Source organism: Crocuta crocuta, unplaced genomic scaffold, assembly GCF_008692635.1.
Source record: "Crocuta crocuta isolate KB4526 unplaced genomic scaffold, BGI_CrCroc_1.0 scaffold50, whole genome shotgun sequence".
NCBI lineage: Eukaryota > Metazoa > Chordata > Mammalia > Carnivora > Hyaenidae > Crocuta > Crocuta crocuta.
The window spans coordinates 2500077-2518351 of record NW_027527428.1 but is presented as its reverse complement, the minus strand read 5'-3'; the positions used below and the strand labels follow the sequence as shown (position 1 = coordinate 2518351).

General features: G+C 51.1%; 2 protein-coding genes across 11 annotated transcripts in view; both read right to left on the bottom strand.

Annotated features, from left to right (window-relative positions):
* Window positions 1–5727, bottom strand: part of ARMC7 (armadillo repeat containing 7) — a 19834-nt gene extending 14107 nt beyond the window's left edge. Inside the window, exons 1-2 of one of the 2 annotated variants that reach the window (XM_077754302.1) lie at window positions 5160–5727; window positions 5042–5121 (exon numbers count right to left, since the gene is read on the bottom strand). In XM_077754302.1, coding sequence (XP_077610428.1) covers window positions 5042–5121; window positions 5160–5250 — 171 coding nt within the window. In that variant the 5' untranslated portion in view covers window positions 5251–5727. Of the gene's footprint in view, window positions 1–4977; window positions 5122–5159 lie in introns of both variants that reach the window. The other variant, XM_077754295.1, reaches the window with a different exon arrangement.
* Window positions 5728–7750: 2023 nt separating this feature from the next.
* The window catches only part of SLC16A5 (solute carrier family 16 member 5), a 15847-nt gene continuing 5322 nt past the window's right edge, over window positions 7751–18275 (bottom strand). For 7 of the 9 annotated variants that reach the window (XM_077754247.1, XM_077754262.1, XM_077754280.1 and 4 more), the window contains 4 exons: window positions 16354–16428; window positions 15796–15939; window positions 10555–11364; window positions 7751–9337 (listed from right to left, as the gene is read on the bottom strand). In XM_077754247.1, the coding sequence (XP_077610373.1) occupies window positions 9090–9337; window positions 10555–11364; window positions 15796–15939; window positions 16354–16428 (1277 nt within the window). In that variant the 3' untranslated portion in view covers window positions 7751–9089. The remainder of the gene's footprint in view (window positions 9338–10554; window positions 11365–15795; window positions 15940–16353; window positions 16429–18275) is intronic. The other 2 variants (XM_077754244.1, XM_077754237.1) reach the window with 2 other exon arrangements.

Below are 18275 nucleotides of genomic sequence, written 5' to 3'. Positions count from 1 at the left end.
CTACATTTTAACTTCTAGGCTACAGGAAATAAAGGGGAAAGAGGAACAAACTAAATGACACCAGAAAGAAGCAACCAGACAATTAGGAAGATGGGAAATTCTGCACAACTGGTCTGGGTGTTTTAATATGTAATGTTACCAAAAAAAGAGTCTACTAATGATTAAAAGAGATCATTTATTAATTTATTATTTTTTTAAAGATTTTATTTTTTTAGGTAATCTCTACACTCAACGTGGGACTCAAACTCACAACCCCAAGATCAAGAGTTACATGCACCACTGACTGAGCCAGCCAGGCTCCCCAAAAAGAGATAATTTATGCAAGTGACTTCCTTCTAAGGAGTATAACATGGAAAGAGGAGGAAGAGTTCATAGCAGCACTCTCAACAATAGCTAAAACATGGAAAGAGCCTAAGTGTCCATCAAAAGACGAATGGATCAAGAAGATGTGGTTTATCTATACCATGGAATACTACATGGCAATGAGAAGGAATGAAATCTGGCCATGTGTAGCAACATGGATGGACCTTGAGGGTGTTATGCTGAGCGAAATAAGTCAGGCAGAGAAGGACAAATATCATATGTTTGCACGTATAGGAGGATTAGGAGGAACTTAACTGAGGAACAAGGGGGAGAAGAAGGGGGGAAATGGTGGGGGAAAGGGAGAGAGGCAAACCATGAGAGACTCTTGAATGCTGACAAAAACTGAGGACTGATGGATGTGGGGGGGAGGAGGGATGGGCATGGAGGAGGACACTTGTGGGGATGAGCACTGGGTGTTATGTGGAAACTAATTTGACAATAAACTATTTGTAAAAAAAAAAAAAAGAAGAGGAAGAGGAAGAAAGAGTAACTTTACAGTGGAGAAACTTGACCAACACAACCTCAGCCAGGTGATCAAGGCTGTCACCCACAGTGAGAAGTCATGCTGAGAGCATGGCCCCATGACATGATGTGATGAAATGGCACTTAACTTCTGTGGTGGTCCTTCCCCAAACCCATAACCCAGTCTAATCAAGAGAAAAGCATCAAAATACCTGACCAGCACTCCTTTAAATCATCAATGTCATCAAAAAAAGAGAGTGTCTAAGAAACTTGGCAAGTCCAAAGGAGCCTAAGATGTGACAACTAAAAGTAATATAGTATCCTGGATGGGATCCTAGAACAGTAAAAGGATATTAGGGAAACACTAAGGAAATGTGAATAAAGGGTAGACTTTAGTTAATAATGTATCAATACTGGGTTTATTAATTGTAACAAATGTACNGGCGCTCAGTCGGTTAAGTGTCGGACTTTGGCTCAGGTCATGATCTCATGGTTAGTGGGTTTCAGCCCTGAGTCAGGCTCTGTGCTGACAGCTCAGAGCCCGGAGCCTCCTTTGGATTCTGTGTCTCCCTCTCTCTCTCTGCCCCTCTCCCGTTCTCTCTCTCAAAAATAAACATTAAAATTTTTTTAAATAAAAAAATAATAGAGAAGCTGGATGTGGCATATATGGAAACTCTCCGTATTACTCTTGTAATTTTTCTAAAACTGTTGTAAAATACAAAGTTCATGGGGTACCTGGCAGGCTCATAGAGCATGTAACTCTTGATCTCAGGGTCATGAGTTCAAGCTCCTCACTGGGCATAGAGCTTACTTAAAACTTAGGGCACTTGGGTGGTTCAGTCAGTTAAGCGGCTGACTTCGGCTCAGGTCACGATCTCACAATTCATGGATTCGAGCCCTGCATCCAGCTCTGTGCTGACATCTCAGACACTGGAGCCTGCTTCAGATTCTGTGTCTCCTTCTCTCTCTGCCCCTTCCCCACTCATGCTCTGTCTCTCTCTCTCAAAAAATGAACATTAAAATTTTTTTTAATTAAAAAAAACCCCACAAAGTTCATTTAAAAAGAGAAAGAAAGTGGGGCGCCTGAATGGCTCAGTCGGTTAAGCGTCCGACTTCGGCTCAGGTCATGATCTCACAGTTTGTGGGTTCAAGCCCCGCGTTGGGCTCTGTGCTGACAGGTAGCTCAGAGCCTGGAGCCTGTTTCGGATTCTGTGTCTCCCTCTCTCTCTGACCCTACCCTGCTCATGCTGTCTCTCTCTCTCAGAAATAAATAAAACATTTAAAAAAAAAAATTTTTTTTTAAGATAAAGAAAGAGATGGAGATCTAAGTAACATAACAAACAGATTAAATGCATGGATCCTGGAATGTTTCCTGGCTTACACAAACCAACAGGAAAATGTCCTTTTGGGAACTATTAGAAAAATTTGTTGGGGCGCCTGGGTGGCTCAGTCGGTTGGGTGACTGACTTCGGCTGAGGTCATGATCTCGTGATTCGCAGGTTCAGGCCCTGCGACGGGCCCCGCATTGGGCTCTGTGCTGACAGCTTGCTCAGAGCCTGGAGCCTGCTTCAGATTCTTTGTCTCCTCCTCTCTCTGCCCCTACCCCGTTCGCGCTCTGTCTCTGTCTCTCAATAATAAATAAATGTAAAAATATTTTTAAATTAAAAAAAAGAAAAATTTGCATAAGTAGGTATTAGGTGATAATGGAATTATTATAAAAGGTTTTTTTCTTGGGGTGCCTAGGTGACTCAGTTGATTAACCATCCGGGATTCTTGATTTCAGCTCAGGTCATGATTTCACGATTCATGAGACTGAGTCCTATGGGGCTCTGCACTGACAGTTCAGAGCCTTCTTGGTATTCTCTCCTCCCTCTCTCTCTCTGCCCCTCCCCAACTGGCATGTGTGTAGGCATTCTCTATCTTTTAAAATAAATAAACTTTGGGGCGCCTGGGTGGCTTAGTCGGTTAAGCATCTGACTTTCGCTTGGGTCATGATCTCGCGGTTCGTGGGTTCGAGCCCCGTGTCGGGCTCTGTGCTGACTGCCAGCTCAGAGCCTGGAGCCTATTTCAAAGTCTGTATCTCCCTCTCTCTCTCTGGCCCTCCCCTGCTCACGGGTCTCTCTCTCTCTCCTAGAAATAAAAATTAAAAAAAAAAAAGAAAGAAAAAGAAATAAATAAAAATATTTAAAATAAATAAACTTCAAAAATGAACTCTTGGGACCTCATCAAAATAAAAAGCTTCTGCACAGTGAAGGAAACAATCAGCAAAACTAAAAGGCAACTGCCAGAATGGAAGAAGATATTTGCAAACTACTTATCAGATAAAGGGTTAGTATCCAAAATTTATAAAGAACTTATCAAACTCAACACCCAAAAAACATATAATCCAGCGAAGAAATGGGCTAAAGACATGAACAGACACTTCTCCAACGAAGACATCCAGATGACCAACTGACACATGAGACGATGCTCAACATCACTCATCATCAGGGAAATACAAATCAAAACCACAATGAGATACCACCTCACACCTGTCAGAATGGCTAACATTAACAACTCAGGCAACAGCAATTGTTGGCAAGGATGCAGAGAAAGAGGATCTCTTTGGCACTGCTGGTGGAATGCAAACTGGTGCAGCTACTATGGAAAACAGTACGGAGGTTCCTCAAAAAATTAAAAATAGAACTTCCCTATGACCCAGCAATTGCACTACTAGGTATTTATCCAAGGCACACAGGTGTGCTGTTTCAAAGGGACACATACACCCCAATGTTTATAGCAGCACTATCAACAGCCGAACTACAGAAAGAGGGAAAGAGCCCAAACGTCCGTCAATGGATGAATGGATAAAGAAGATGTGGTATACACACACACACACACACACACACACACACACACACGAGTATTACCCAGCCATCAAAAAGAATGAAATGCTGCCATGTGCAACTATGTGGATGGAACTAGAGGGTATTATGCTAAGCAAAATTAGTCAGTCAGAAAAAGACAAATATCATACGACTTCACTCATATGAGGACTTTAAGATACACAACAGACAAACATAAGGGAAGGGAAGCAAAAATATAAAAACAGGGAGGGGGACAAACATAAGAGACTCTTAAATATGAAGAACAACCAGAGGGTTACTGGAGGGATTGTGGGAGGGGGAATGGGCTAAAAGGGTAAGGGGCATTAAGGAATCTACTCCTGAAATCATTATTGCACTACATCCTAACTAACTTGAATGTAAATTAAAAAATAAANAACTATGTGGATGGAACTAGAGGGTATTATGCTAAGCAAAATTAGTCAGTCAGAAAAAGACAAATATCATACGACTTCACTCATATGAGGACTTTAAGATACACAACAGACAAACATAAGGGAAGGGAAGCAAAAATATAAAAACAGGGAGGGGGACAAACATAAGAGACTCTTAAATATGAAGAACAACCAGAGGGTTACTGGAGGGATTGTGGGAGGGGGAATGGGCTAAAAGGGTAAGGGGCATTAAGGAATCTACTCCTGAAATCATTATTGCACTACATCCTAACTAACTTGAATGTAAATTAAAAAATAAATCAAATTTTTGGGGCGCCTGGGTGGCTTAGTCGGTTAAGCGTCCGACTTTCACTTAGNTCTCTCTCTCTGTCTCCTAGAAATAAATTTAAAAAAAAAATTTTTTTTAAAAAGAAAAAAAAAGAACAGTAACTTGTTCACACAGTACATGCCCAATAAGTATCTGTCCACTGAATAATTCAATAGGTCTTAGACCATAACAACTACAGAAGCCATAACCATTCCAAATCACCTCCAAATTAACACATTAAAATAGCGACTTTTAAAAACGGCATTCTATAAACGTTTTCCCTTCAAGTGGCTTCAATCTATTCCCTCGTTTATTATCTCATCCCTAAGTAGGAGGAAAAGAGCGCATGCAGAGGGAAGTCCTGGGCATTCGTTCCAGACCTGACTCAAGACAGCTGTGATCCGGGACAATGACTGAACTGAGGAGGTGACACAGACATCGCTGGTACAGACAACGACAAGCCCTGCCTTCTCACCAGAGGGACTGCCTAAAAGATTCCTTTCCCAGTGACTCACTTATCTTAACAAGTCAAATCAAGCATCTGGGAGATCTGCCCCATCCTTACCGATAGCAAACTCCACCAGGGTTTCATTCTCCTCCGACAGCGAATCGAGGAATAAATCGAGGACCTGCAGCTGCCGCAGATACTGGTAGTTATTGGGGTCATAGGCGAAGTTGGCGAGGTTGGCCAGTACTTGCTCCTTGGCGTCTGCGGTGGAAAAGCGGCANCCACCCTGCCGTTCTCACCTTGGCTCTCCGTCTCTTGGAACTCCGTGACCAGTGCCTGCAGGTATCCCAGGCGCCCGACGTGGGGGTCTACCTTCGGCTTCTGGGCCATGGTCACGGGGGCCGAGGGGGCCCGGGGAAGGGCGGGAGTGTGAGGGGGTGACGGAGGAGATAGGTTCCTTTCCCGGCCTCAGGTTCTGAGGAAGTCGGAATGTGGGGATGAGGTGGGACCTCAGGACCTCATACAAATTGGGCTTGGAAACCTAAATTTGGATGCGGGAGACGAGAAGAAAGGAGGAGTAGCACCCTGGCCTCAGCTTCAGAACTTGGTTTTCCGTTCGGTTCCAGGTTTCCGGCGGAAGCCGCACTTAGTCCCGCCCCAGAGGGCGGAAGGGGCGGGCCTAGGCAAACAAGGGGCTGGGTCGTCCTGCGCTCGGCGCGCGTGCGCGACGCGTTTTGTGCCTTAAGTGCCTGGCTGAAGGTTCCCGTGTCCGGAGCGGTGGTGAAGGTTGAGGCTGCATCGAGGAATGCCTCCAAGGCGCTTGGGAGCCCAGAGGAGTCGGAGGGCGCCCATGTGGAGGGAATGTCGAGGGAATGTCGAAGCATCAGAACCTCCAGACCCCCTTTGCACTTGAGGAGGGGGCGCAGGCCAACCTCCTCGACCAAGAGACGACTCTGGAATGCGGGCTTCAGTTCCTTGCACCCCAACGTGCGTCTTTTGACACTACCTTCTGGTCGACCTTTCCAAAAAGCCGGGGAGCCTGGCACCGTCGGCCCCCCCAATCCTGAGCTGGCCACCTCTGGCTAGAAACTTAAGAGGACTAATGTCCTGAGACGTTTTGCCCGCCTGGTGGACAAGGAACGCTAGGGGCATCCACGAGCCCCAGGACCTCAGTTCACCCAAACGTACCACTTTGACAGCTTTCTGAGTTGTGGAGTCCTGGATGATGAAGGCTTCGACCCAGTTCTTTCTCCGGGCTTCTCAGGAAGGTGGTGTGTGACCTGGACTTTGTAGGCCCAGTAGATAGAGCACCAGGCAGGGAAGTGGCCTCGCTGCACTTTCATTGTGCTTGAAACTGGTGGGGGTAAGGCGGGTTTGGTCTGCGAGCTTTTTGAGGCTAAGGACCATTTGTCTTTGGTCTTGGGCCTGGCATGAGGGCAAAGTGGCTGCCACACTCTAGCCTCTCACAGCCCCATTGACAGCAGACCCCATCTCCATGGTCCCTGAAGTCAGCCCCTGCCCTATGCACACCGCTTGGGACAGGAGTTATGACTAGAATCTGGGTGCTTGGGTACCCTGGCGGCTCCATTTAGGACAGTGGCCCCAGACCCCTCATCAAGCCCCTCAACTGCTGTGGGGGAGCTGATACAACCTGCGGAAGTTCATCTCATCCCAAGGTGGCCAGGGACTTCTCTGTGTCTGGCTGGACAGAGCAGCAAAGTCCTGGGCACTAGGGGCACAGAGCTTAGGGACAGGATGTAAGTGAGCTCTACCCTGCACTGGTCAGGAACTACTCCAGACCCTCTCTAGAGGATTCCCAGGAAAGCAGCTAAGTGTGGATTCTGGAATCAGATGGGCCACCTCCTTCATTTCTCTCTCCCTCATTTGTCCCCTCTGAAAGGCTCAGGGGCTTTCCTCATTGGGGTACAATCCTGTCCTTGGTTTTGTGCCGAGGGCAGCACCAGGTCTCACCCTTCTCTACCTAGTCCCTAGCACAGAGTAAATGCTCAATATTTGTTGAAGGCATTCTGCCCAGAGATTATTGCCTCTCTTGGCTGGGGGCGGATGAGGTCGAATTTCCCTATGCTGAATGTTCACCGATATCTTTTTTCCTTAAAAGAAATCTGTTTCCGGGGCGCCTGGGTGGCTTAGTCGGTTAAGCGTCCGACTTTCGCTTAGGTCATGATCTCGCGGTTCGTGGGTTCGAGCCCCGTGCCGGGCTCTGTGCTGACTGCCAGCTCAGAGCCTGGAGCCTGTTTCAGAGGCTGTGACTCCCTCTCTCTCTGACCCTCCCCTGCTCACGCTGTCTCTCTCTCTCTCTCCTAGAAATAAATAAAACATTTTAAAAAAATAAAAGAAAAAGAAAAAGAAATCTGTTTCCAGGAAGTGGGCCTGACAGGGGTTGCATACTTCAAAGCCTGGTGGCTACTGGCACCAAAAGCATCCACCTACCCACCAGTCCCAACACTCTCCTTTTCCACTCAGTGACGATGTGGGAGACAGGACCTGGTAAAATGTGTCCAAGCACTCCCTCTTCGGTTCACAGGCAGTGGATGGTGGCCAAGCACAGGACTGAGTGAGGAGCAGGAAGGCAAAGGGGGTCTTCAGGATCAGACTTTTCAAACAAGAAGAGATTCTGATTCATCCAGTTCATTCAGGCCAACCTCCTCCTTTTTTAAGGTCCAGTGATGCTGAACAATTGCCCAGAATTACACAGCAGATTATGACAGCCAAACATGAACTTGGGTCTCTATCTCAGCCCAGAGCCCTTTGCTTCATCTCTGCACTACGTCCTTTGACCATAAGGGGGCACTCATGGCAGCGTCCTGGAGAAGACCGTACATCCCCAAGGATGCTTACTCATGCCAGCTGGGCAGAAGGAAGGCTGAAGTCAGGTCACGAAAATAAAATTTATTTTCCTGATAAGGCTTTCTTGTTGGAGCCTGGTTGAGCCTGAATCAACAAACAAGGACTTGGGTCAGAGAGGACCCCTGCTGAGCAGGGAGAACTGAAGAGGTACGGGAGGGATTTACTCCCGGCCTGCTTTCCAGCTTCAATAGTTCACTGGGTTTATAACCTGCTGCAGGAACGTTTTTTGTGTGTGATTCAAACAAACTCTGTTTTTCCATTGCCTCAGTTGGCACCCTGCTGGGACAAGTTTGGGCTGATGACAGCTAGCCCCCAAGTGATGCCCTCAGGAACCGGTACCAGCAAAAAAGAGTATGTGTGTGGGGAGCACTGACCTCTGTGCAACAGGCACAGGCCAACAGGCAGCAGGGTGGACGCCTCTGACACTATACGGAGAGCAGGACAGGAGGGAGGAGTAGAAAGGGCTTCTGTTGGAAAAGCAGCCTCGTCTTTACAGAGGTCTTTGGGTCCTGCCTGGCAATCCTTCCCCTCCCCTGCTCAGCCACATGTCAGGCTTCCCCCCACCCCAGCACTAATCTTCATGGCCAAGATTGGGGGGTGGGGCGGAAGGGAGGGCAAGGAAGGGAAGAGACCCTAGAGCAGGCCCTGCTCAGTGTGGAGGGAACCCCTCACACTTCACTGATTCTAGGACTCAAGCCAAGGAAGGGCTCCCCTCCAGTTCTTTGCTCAGACACCAGGCTGGCTCTTCCACCCAACGTTTCATCTGTCCGAAGCCTGCATCCAGGCCAACCTCTCAGCCTGGCTCTCCGCCGCCAGCCATAACTCTTCACACATGAGGTTCTTCTTCCCAAGGTTCCAGTAAGCATGAGGCCCGGTACCCTGTGCTGTGGGCAGCCCTAAGGTAAAGGCTGGGGCACCTGAGAAGAAATGGGGCAGGAGGGCCTCGGAGGTGGGGGGGGCTCTTTGGAACTGTCTGGAGGCTGGAGAAGGACAAAGAGGTCATGTCAGAGACATCCAGGCTAGACTGGAGGGCCTAGTGTGCTGAGCTGCAGCAGCAGTACTGGGCAGCCAGCTGAGCCAAGGACGGTTTAGACTCACTCTGGTACCCAAGGGGAAGGGTCAGGAGGACCCGCTCCTGGATTCTGCTGGATAGAAGGCACCCTGAGTCTGGAGGCCCGCCTTCAAGGTCCCAGCTCCTGGCTGAGTCCCAATGTGCAGAGCCTGGATGGCTTTTGGTTCAAGCTTCCCGGTCAGCCCTTCACCCCAGCCTCTGGCAGCTGGATACCACATCCCTGGGCTGAGGCAGTGGTCACTCACTGACCTCAGGGCTCAGCCACTGGTCACACACACGATCCCAGGGCTCAGACGCTGGTCACATACGTGATCTCGGTGTACACCTGCTTCTCGGAACCACGTGAGTCCTCCACCATGAAGCCTCGCTCTGAGGCAACCTCTAGGATGGCTCCTTCGGCCTCGGCCGGCCTGCCTTGCCTCTCCTTCTTCTGCAGGACACAGAAGCTGCCACCCATGAAGAGGGCAGCTGATATGAGGAAGAAGCTTGACATGTAGAAGACGTAGCTAAAGTTGTTGGTGGTGTCCAGGAGGAACCCTGGGGGACAGAGAATAAGTTAGGCCACAGTCCCGGGGATACTAGGCCTCCTTCCCACTAACTTGTGTGCTCTGTGAGAGCAGGGATTTTATCGGCCACCTGCTGTATCCCCAGGACCAGCTATTGTGGCTGGCATCTAGAAGGCACTCAATAGAGATCTGTTGAATGAAAGGAGAGGAAACAGTAAACCTGCTCTCCCAGGGGCAGGAAGAGCCTTTGGGCCAGAAAAGCACCTAAGGGCATGTCTCCCTTACCCTTGGTAGCAGGAAGCAAGCAGTCTGGGCTATCTGCCCAGCCACGCCTGGGCCCTCCCGTACCTCTTCCCGGGTAGTTCTCTCCACTTGCTGGCTTGTAGAACTCCCTCGGAATCTGGGGCTTCAGTGCTACACTTGGGAAGAGTCCCCATCGTCACTGGACTCCAGCACTAACCTCTGCCATGTGCTGACTGTCCCCCAGCATCAAGGGCTTCATACACCTTCGCTGTCACTTTGAATGTCACACTCTCAGCTGCCTGGCAAGTCTGCTCATGAGGGTCTCTGCTCCCACATCGGTTTGTTTCCCTCCCGGCACAAATCACCATGCTGAGTAAAACGTGTCTCTCTGCTTTAATTCCTGACTCTCCCACCAGAGGGGCAGCCCTGAGAGGTGGGGACTGGGCTTCTGTAGTCAGCCGTACCCACCAGTGCCTGGCAACAGCGAATTGGTGGCGAAGGCAGGTGTTCTTGTGTGCATTTTGTAGATGATGCTGTGGCTCAGAGAAGGCAAATGACTTGCCTGGGTCCCATAGGCAGGAAGTGGGAGAGCCAGGACGGTAATAACAGGAAACATGTGCGTAGCACTTATTACATGCCAGGCTCTCTGCTAAGCTATTTGCTGTATAATTGTGATCCTCACAAGTCTATAAGGTAGATTCTATTATCGTCCCTACTTTACTGATAAGAAAACAGAGGTACAGAGAGGAAGATGAAGGGCCCCAGTGAATCTGGTACGAAAATCCTTATTTTTAACCATTTACACCCTGGGTGCCAGCTGGGGAACAAACAGTCTACAGCCAGTCCCTTCAGGTGCTTGGGAAAATCAGATTCCAAGTTTCTACCCCTAGAGATGTTGGATGGCACCCAAACCCATCCAGACTGTTCCCCTCTTCCTTATCTCCATATGCTGCCACCCAGGCCACCCCCGCGTATACCAGGACGCCCTCCCTCCTGGGGCCTCACCAGCCAGTGGTGGGGAGATGAGGATGGAGATGCTCTCCAGGACGGTGAAGAGGCCCAGGGCGCTGGAGAACCGATCCATGGGCACAATGTCCATGAGCACCTGGAAGAGGAGGGCGCCAATGCCACTCATGGACACGCTGTACACCAAGCAGTAGACCACCAGCACCCGGAAGTCAGCCGACACTGCACACACCAGGTTGGTGAGGCCGTTGAGCAGGACTGCCAGGCTGAACAGGTACTTCCGGTGGCTAGCAAAGTCCCGGCGGCCTGCCACCAGCCCAGCCATGGGCCGCAGGAAGATGTTGCTAAAGCCAATGATGGAGATGAGCAGGGCTGCCTTGTGCTCATCCACCCCATGCCACATGGCGTACGGCACCAGGAAGACATGAGGCAGCGGGAAGCCCAGGATCATCCACACAACACCCAGTGTGAACACTCGGTAGCCGGCGTTGTACCGCAGGATGTCAAAAGCCAGGTGGCGCTGGATGGTCGCGCCACACGCCGCCAGGCAGCCATGTGCGGACGTGTTGGAAGGTGGAGGGGGGCCTTCTCTGGTCGCAGGGGCCGTGCTGGTGGCCACGGGCCTCATGATGGCCCCGCAGACGCAGCAGTGGAGAAAGACTCCGCCAAAGATGAGGAAAGCACCTCTCCAGCCCAGGTTCTCCAGGAGGTAGCGGGAGAGCAGTGGCCAGAGCGTGATGCCCAGGGAGACGCCCACTGAAGCCAGCGCGTTGGCCAGTGCCCGATGGCGAGAGAAGTAGAAGCCCAGCACCGTGATGCTCGACTGGAAGCTGAAGCACATGCCCAGGCCTGCAGGGGGAGAGAGACCAGCTCAAGGGCATTCAGGGGCCTCCCACCGGCTCTCGGAGTGGGGTCCTAGGGTCATGTCTCATGTCTGCCCTCCTTCCGCTCTAGCCCAGACCCACTTCCAGGTCCCCAGCCTGCCTCACCACCTCCTTAGAAGCATCCCACCCCTAAGATTTGCCTTCCCAAGACTGCCCGGGTCATACCTGTTCCCCTTGGCACAGCACCAGGGTGATCTTTAAAAAGCTAAGTTGGGGGGGCGCCTGGGTGGCTTAGTCGGTTAAGCGTCCGACTTTCGCTTAGGTCATGATCTCGCGGTTTGTGGGTTCGAGCCCCGCGTCGGGCTCTGTGCTGACTGCCAGCTCAGAGCCTGGAGCCTGTTTCAGTCTGTGACTCCCTCTCTCTCTGACCCTCCCCTGCTCACACTGTCTCTCTATCAGAAATAAGTAAAACATTTTTTTAAAAATTTAAAAAAAGAGGAAATATAAAAAAAAAAAAGAACCCTAAATTGGGATAAGTCCCTTCCCCGCTTAACACCGTCCAAAGACTTCCCATCACATCTAGAAAAAAAGAATGCCACAGAATTTACTATGCTCTGGAAAGCTCTGCAAAATCTGGCCCCTGGTCGTCTCGGGCCATTATCCCTGTCACTCACCATGATTGAGCCACATCAGCTTCTTTCTCTTCCTCTGGACACCAAGCTGCCCCCTCCCCCACCGCCAACCACTGGGCATTTGCAGTTGCTGTTCCCACTGCCTAGAATATGCTTCCCCTAGACCTCCCTCTCCTGTCTCCGCTCAGATGCCACAGCCCCGCCCAATCCATGCCTGCCCCGCACAGATGAACATGTTGGAGGGAAAGCTCACAACCACACCATGACCACGGGCCTCGGGCGGGCGCTCAGGCCCTCTGTGATGCCACCGTGCATTTACTCTTCCGCCCTCCTGGAGGATCACCAGTCCTTCTCTGTGCACCCCCACCGTCCCCCATCCTCACTCCCAGCTCACCACCTGCCTTCTACCTGTGACACCGGACCGTCCATACTGCCAGCCGAGACCAATCCTCCACTCAGGCCTGCATCTCGTCTACTCAAAGGTGTATCCCTCCAGCAATTTCCGTCTCCTGCACCAACCATTTTCTCCTCTTTGCCAGATCATTCTCCTTCATTGTTATTTTCCCCATTAAAACCAAACCAAAACAGAGACCCTGCTTTTGCTCGCTTCGGCTCCCCTGGCCCTCCCTTTGGAAGCTGGTGAGTATCATGAGCCTCGAGTAAACTGTAGGCGGTTCTATCCTGCAGTGTAGGTGAGACAGGAGTCAGAGGCTGGCAGAGTCACAGACAAGGGTAAGAGAAGAGGATCTGAGGACTGAAGAGGAGGTGAGACATCACATCAGAGGGAAAAGCAATTCGCTTACGGTCTGCGGGTATAGTTAGCGCTGACCCTCCTCACTGTAACCATCATGATGAGTTTTGCCTTATGCCCTGAATCCTGATGTTTTCCCTCAAGTCCATAGGAAGATGCACCTGCTTCCTAAACTTACATGTTCACAATGTACCTTTATTGTAAACCTTTTGGTGTTACATGTTTCTTGTGGGGCTCCTGCTACCAGCTTTTTTTTTAAAAATGTGTATTTATTTTGAAAGAGAGAGAGCAGGTAAGAGGTAGAGAGAGGGAGACAGAAGATCCAAAGTGGCCTCCGCACTGACAACGGAGAGCCCAATGTGGGGCTCAAACTCACAAACAGTGAGAACTTGACCTGAGCTGAAGTCAGACACTTAACCAACTGAGCCAACCAGGTGCCTCAACCAGCTTCTAATTGAATGTGGGCTTTGTTTTTGTTTTTGTTTTACTTTAAGTAGGCTCCATGCCCAACATGGGGCTTGAACTCACGACCCTGAGATCAAGAGTCACATGTTCTACCGACTGAACCACCCAGGTGCCCATTTAATATTATATTTTGACCCAATCTGTAAGATTCTGTCAACAGGGGAGCTTTATTGTATTGCATGGAACGAAACTCATTATAGACTATGAAGTTAATAAAGCAGTTTAAAAAAGCAAAAAATGGGGGCACCTGGGTGGCTCAGTCAGTTAAGCATCTGACTTTGGCTTAGGTATGATCGCACGGTTTGAGAGTTCAAACCCCATGTCAGGGTCTGTGCTGACAGCTCGGAGCCTAGACCCTGTTTCAGAATCTGTGTGTGTGTGTGTCTCTCTCTGCCCCTCCCCCGCTCATGCCCTGTCTCTCTCAAAAATAAATAAACATTTAAAAATAATAATAAATAAATAAGTAAGCAAAAGAGGCACCTGTGTGGCTCAGTCAGTTAAGTGTCTGACTCTTGCTTTCGGCTCAGGTCATGATCTCTCTACCCATGAGATTGAATCCAGCGTGGGGCACTGCACTGATGGCTTAAAGCCTGCTTGGGATTTTCTCTCTCCCTCTCTCTCTCTCTCTGCCCCTCCCTCAATTGGGCAAATGTGTGCTCTCTCTCCTCTCTCTCAAAATAAATAAACTTTTATTTATTTATTTTTATTTTTTTAAATGTTTTTATTTTATTTTTGAGAGAGAGACTGTGCAAGTGGGGGAAGGGCAGAGACAGAGACACACACACACAGAATCCAAAGCAGGCTCCAGGCTCTGAGCTATCAGCCCAGAGCCTGACATGGGGCTTGAACCCACAGACCGTGAGATCATGACCTGCGCTGAAGTCAGATGCTTAACCAACTGAGCCACCCAGGCACCCCAAAATAAATAAACTTTAAAACAACAACAACAAAAACTAAACCATGGGCACCTGGATGGCTCAATCTGTTGAGCATCCAACTCTTGATTTCAGCTCAGGTCATGAGATCCAGCCTGTTTGGGCTCTGCACTGAGCCTGGAGCCTGCTTGAGATTCAATCTCTCTATCTCTCTCTCTTCCTCTACCCCTCTCCCCTGCTCATGCGTGCACACATTCTCTCTTGCTCTCTAGAAAAAAAAAAAAAAGGCAAAAACAAAAACCAAAGCAAAACAAAAAAACCTTCTCTCGACCCCAGCCTCTTCTGGATACTGGCCCATTTCTTCACTCCCCTTCACTGCTATTTCCTAGAAATACTGTTTATCTTGGCTGTCTCCAATTGCTGTCTTCCTATTCTCTTTTGAACCTATCCCAATCAGGCTTTCACTCTTAACCTCTGCTCCAGAAGTGCTCTTATCAAGGTCACCAACCTCCACATTGCCAAATCCAAAGATCAAGCCTGGTCCCTTCCATCTGATCCACAGCAGCTCGACACAGCCCTCACTCCCCTCCCCAACCCCGTGCACTTTCTTTGTTTGCTTTATTGAGAGATCCTGTTTTCCTGGGTCTCTGCCTGCCTCTGTCACTTCTTCCCACCCAGACTGCTGGACACTGCAGGGTCCTGGGGCTCAGTGTTCAGGCCTCCTCAGCCACCCCCCCTTATTCCCTCACAGACAGCGGGATGATACCTCACCTCAAGACCAGAATGCCAGCCATGTCTTGATCCCCAACTGCCCACTGCAGCTCAGGGCCTGTCCTTGAATGTCAAATTGGATGTGTGCACACCTGAGCTTCGCAACAGCCCACAGACCTGCCCCTCCCCTAGTTTCCCCATTGTAGTTAAAGGGCATTCCGTCCTTCTGGTGGTTTGGGGCAAAAACCTTGGTGTCCCCCTTCTTGGGTCCTAGAAGCTTGGGTTGTCCTTGATTCTCTGCGCCTCACATGCAATCCTGAACCCGACCACTTATTACCTCCATTACACCGCCCTGGTTGAAGGTACAGCCGCTTCCTGTATGTACCTGTTCTGCTCCAACCTGATCCCCCCTCCCCCGCTGCAGTGTATATGCGCTCAACACAGCAGCTGGAATGGTGCTCTACAAATAGCAGTTGGACGACGTTACTCACCCCTCTGCCTGAACTGAGCCCCCCGACCAGCCGCCACCCCACCTTTTGACCCCTTGCTCATGTCCTTCTACCCTACTGGCTACCTCGCTGCCCACTGAGTACTTCTGGGCCATTGCAGTTGCTTTTGGAATGCTCTTTCCCCAAGAGCGTGGAGGCAGACTCCCTGGCCTCCCCATCAGCTCTCTTCCCAAATGTCACCTTCTCTGAAAGGCTTTCCCTCACTGCCCTGTTGAAAGTAGTAACCTCTCCCACCCTTGCTTTATCTTCTGCATGGCATGTTCTAGATATTTTACCTCTTTGCTTGTTGAATCTCTACCCAACCCCGTCCCGAGCCAGGACACAATCACCTCAGCTGTCCTGTCTTCTCAGGTGCTTGTCACAATCAGCAACAATCCTTCTTATTTATCTGTTCATTATCCTTCTCCCTCGTGTGAATATAAGCAGCCCCAGAAGATCAGGCACACTGCCTGCACTTATGTCTGGCACTTTTTAGGAGGCACCTGGAAATTCTCGAAATGGGAAGACAGTCACCTGTGATGAACCCTGCCGTGAGGTAGAGGTGGCTAAGGGTGCGGCAGAAGGAACTGGCCACCATGCCCAGGCTGGCAAGTGCGCCCCCCAGCATCACGGTCACTCTGCAGCCAAAGCGTTCCACCAGGATGCTGCACAGGGGTCCTGTGGGGAGAAGCAGGGAGGGGCAGGGGTGAGGAGGCAGCCAGCAGGTGGCAGCTGAATGAGGAGGACTGGAGGGAGGCAGAGAGGGGGGTTGGAGGCGTCTCCAGCAGGAACTAGCTAGGTAGCTTAAAGGACACGGCCCTGTGGTCTATAGCCCTATATCTTGATTGCCACCCTACCACTGTGCCTCAGTTTCCTCCCCTACAGGAGGTTACACTGGATGACATCTTACCAGCTGTGAGGGGAAGTCCTGCAAGTGTTCAGTTTGACCACAACCAGGATCTCCAGGAGGGACAGACCGAGGCCCTTCACTACACTGACCTGGTAGATGCCCCTCACTGGGGGGAATCCGTGTTGGTGGGTGAGGGTCCCAGGGCATCAAAACCATAGACAGCACGCACAGCCCCTGCCTACCTCCCATTCTCAAGAGGACTGGCCACGGCCCTCCCATCACGCTCCAACACATCCAGGGTGGGCAGCCTGGGGAACCTGGAGAAAACTGGGGTGGGGGGGGTGCTTTCTTCCCCTACCCCCATCACATCCAGCCAACACAAAGTCTTGCACCCAGATGTCTGGCTTCTGGTGGAGAACGGACTGTTCTCTTCCACCCCACCCCCACCCTGAGCTGCTTTCTCAAGAGCCCAGAACCAGGGCAGAAGTGAGCCAGTCCTGGCCGGCAGCTTCTCCACACCCTGGCAGGGCCTCATTCACCAGGTGCCCTGCCCCCAAGTACACAGAATGGAGTTTCTCCAGAGTTATTCTCCCAGAGTGCAGCCAAAGGGACAAGGAAAGTGCATGTGAGCGCACTTGTGCATGTGTGTATCTGGGGTGGAGACGGGTGTGTGCCAGGAGTATGGAAGGGACAGAGGAAGTGAGCAGCCCATACTCAGAGATCATCAAGCAGAGGCAGCTACAGAGGGAGAGCCAAGACTCTGCAGTGAACATGACCCCTGTCCCACATACCTGCCATCTTCCACACCCCAAACTTTGGCCTGACTTTGGAAAAGCCCTGAGTCATGGAGTTGGGAGTGGGGCCGGGACCTGTACCAGCTGAGGGTGCTGGGAGTCAAGGGGTTTCCTCTGCAGGGGCACTGCTACCCCAGACCCGCTCTGCTACCCTGAGCATGCCCTGTACTCTGTGCTTGCTTGCCTTCTTCATCTCTAAGATGGGTGGGAGCAAGGGGTGCTTGGGATCAAGGACACATTCAAGTTTAAAATGTCTACGATACTCTGAAGAAGTGTGGGCGTAAGGTGTGTGTCTTTGAGGCAGACAGGAACCCCAGGCTGGCTGGTGCCAGGGGGCAGTGAGTCTAAAGCTGGTTGGGGAGTGGGGGTCCCCACTGGATGCTGGGTTCCCAGCCCCTGACGCAGACCCTTCTCTGGCAGCGGGGAAGAAACTGCCTGAGGTTCCCCACTTCTGCCCCAACCCTGAAGGTGAAAAGGTCACGTGGTTTGGGCGAGTCCTAGCCTTTCCTGGGGCCCTGAGCCCATGCCCTGGGGCAGCAGGTGCAGGGATCACCTCAACAGGGCATCTATCCCAGTCTGACCTCCTGCCCAATTGGAAGGAAGGACCTGGAATAACAAAAGGAGGCTGCTTGTGCCAGGTGGAGGGAGTGGCAAGAGGCTGGGAGGGAGATGGGGTCAGGTGAGGCAAGCAAACACACCTATGGGGAGAGCCCTGAGGACCACGGGGAGAGCCCTGAGGACCGGGAGATCTGGCTCCAGTTGACCGGCCCCCAGCCTGACCCCTGGAGGAGGTCGCTGTCTATGGAATGTCTGTGACAGAGCCCTCAGGGGCCAGGAGCAAGGCCCTGAGCACAAGTCTCCTGCAGGGAGCCTCACAGGCAGCCCTGGCCTTCCCCCTTCACTGGGGTCAGGGTGGGGGCATCACATTCCTGGAGGAGCCAACCAGGAAATGAGGTGGGGGGCTGCCTTCCCGCCACCTCCCCAGCTCTTCTGCTTCAGAGTGAGAGATGGGGCTCTTGCCCTCCCCCCATCTTGCCCCTGGTGTGTTCCTCAAGCCTCCTTTCCCACCCTGAAGCCCCTAATGAGGGCCTCCAAATACGACTTGCGGGGGAGGGGGTGTCATGTGATGTTCCCTATGATCCCATGTAGGATGTGGGAAGGGTGCTGGGCATCACCTCCATATTGCAGAGGAAGAAACTGAGGTTCAGAGAGATCGCCCAAGTGGGTTCTTCCTCAAGTCTTCTGAGTTCCTGAGATTCCTACAGTCTACACTGGTTCCCCAGCCACTGAGAGGATTGGCTTTGTACCTCAGGTGCCCCTAGCCCTCTCCCCTCCCCAGCCCAGCCCTGCCCAGCCCAGCCCTATGGAAT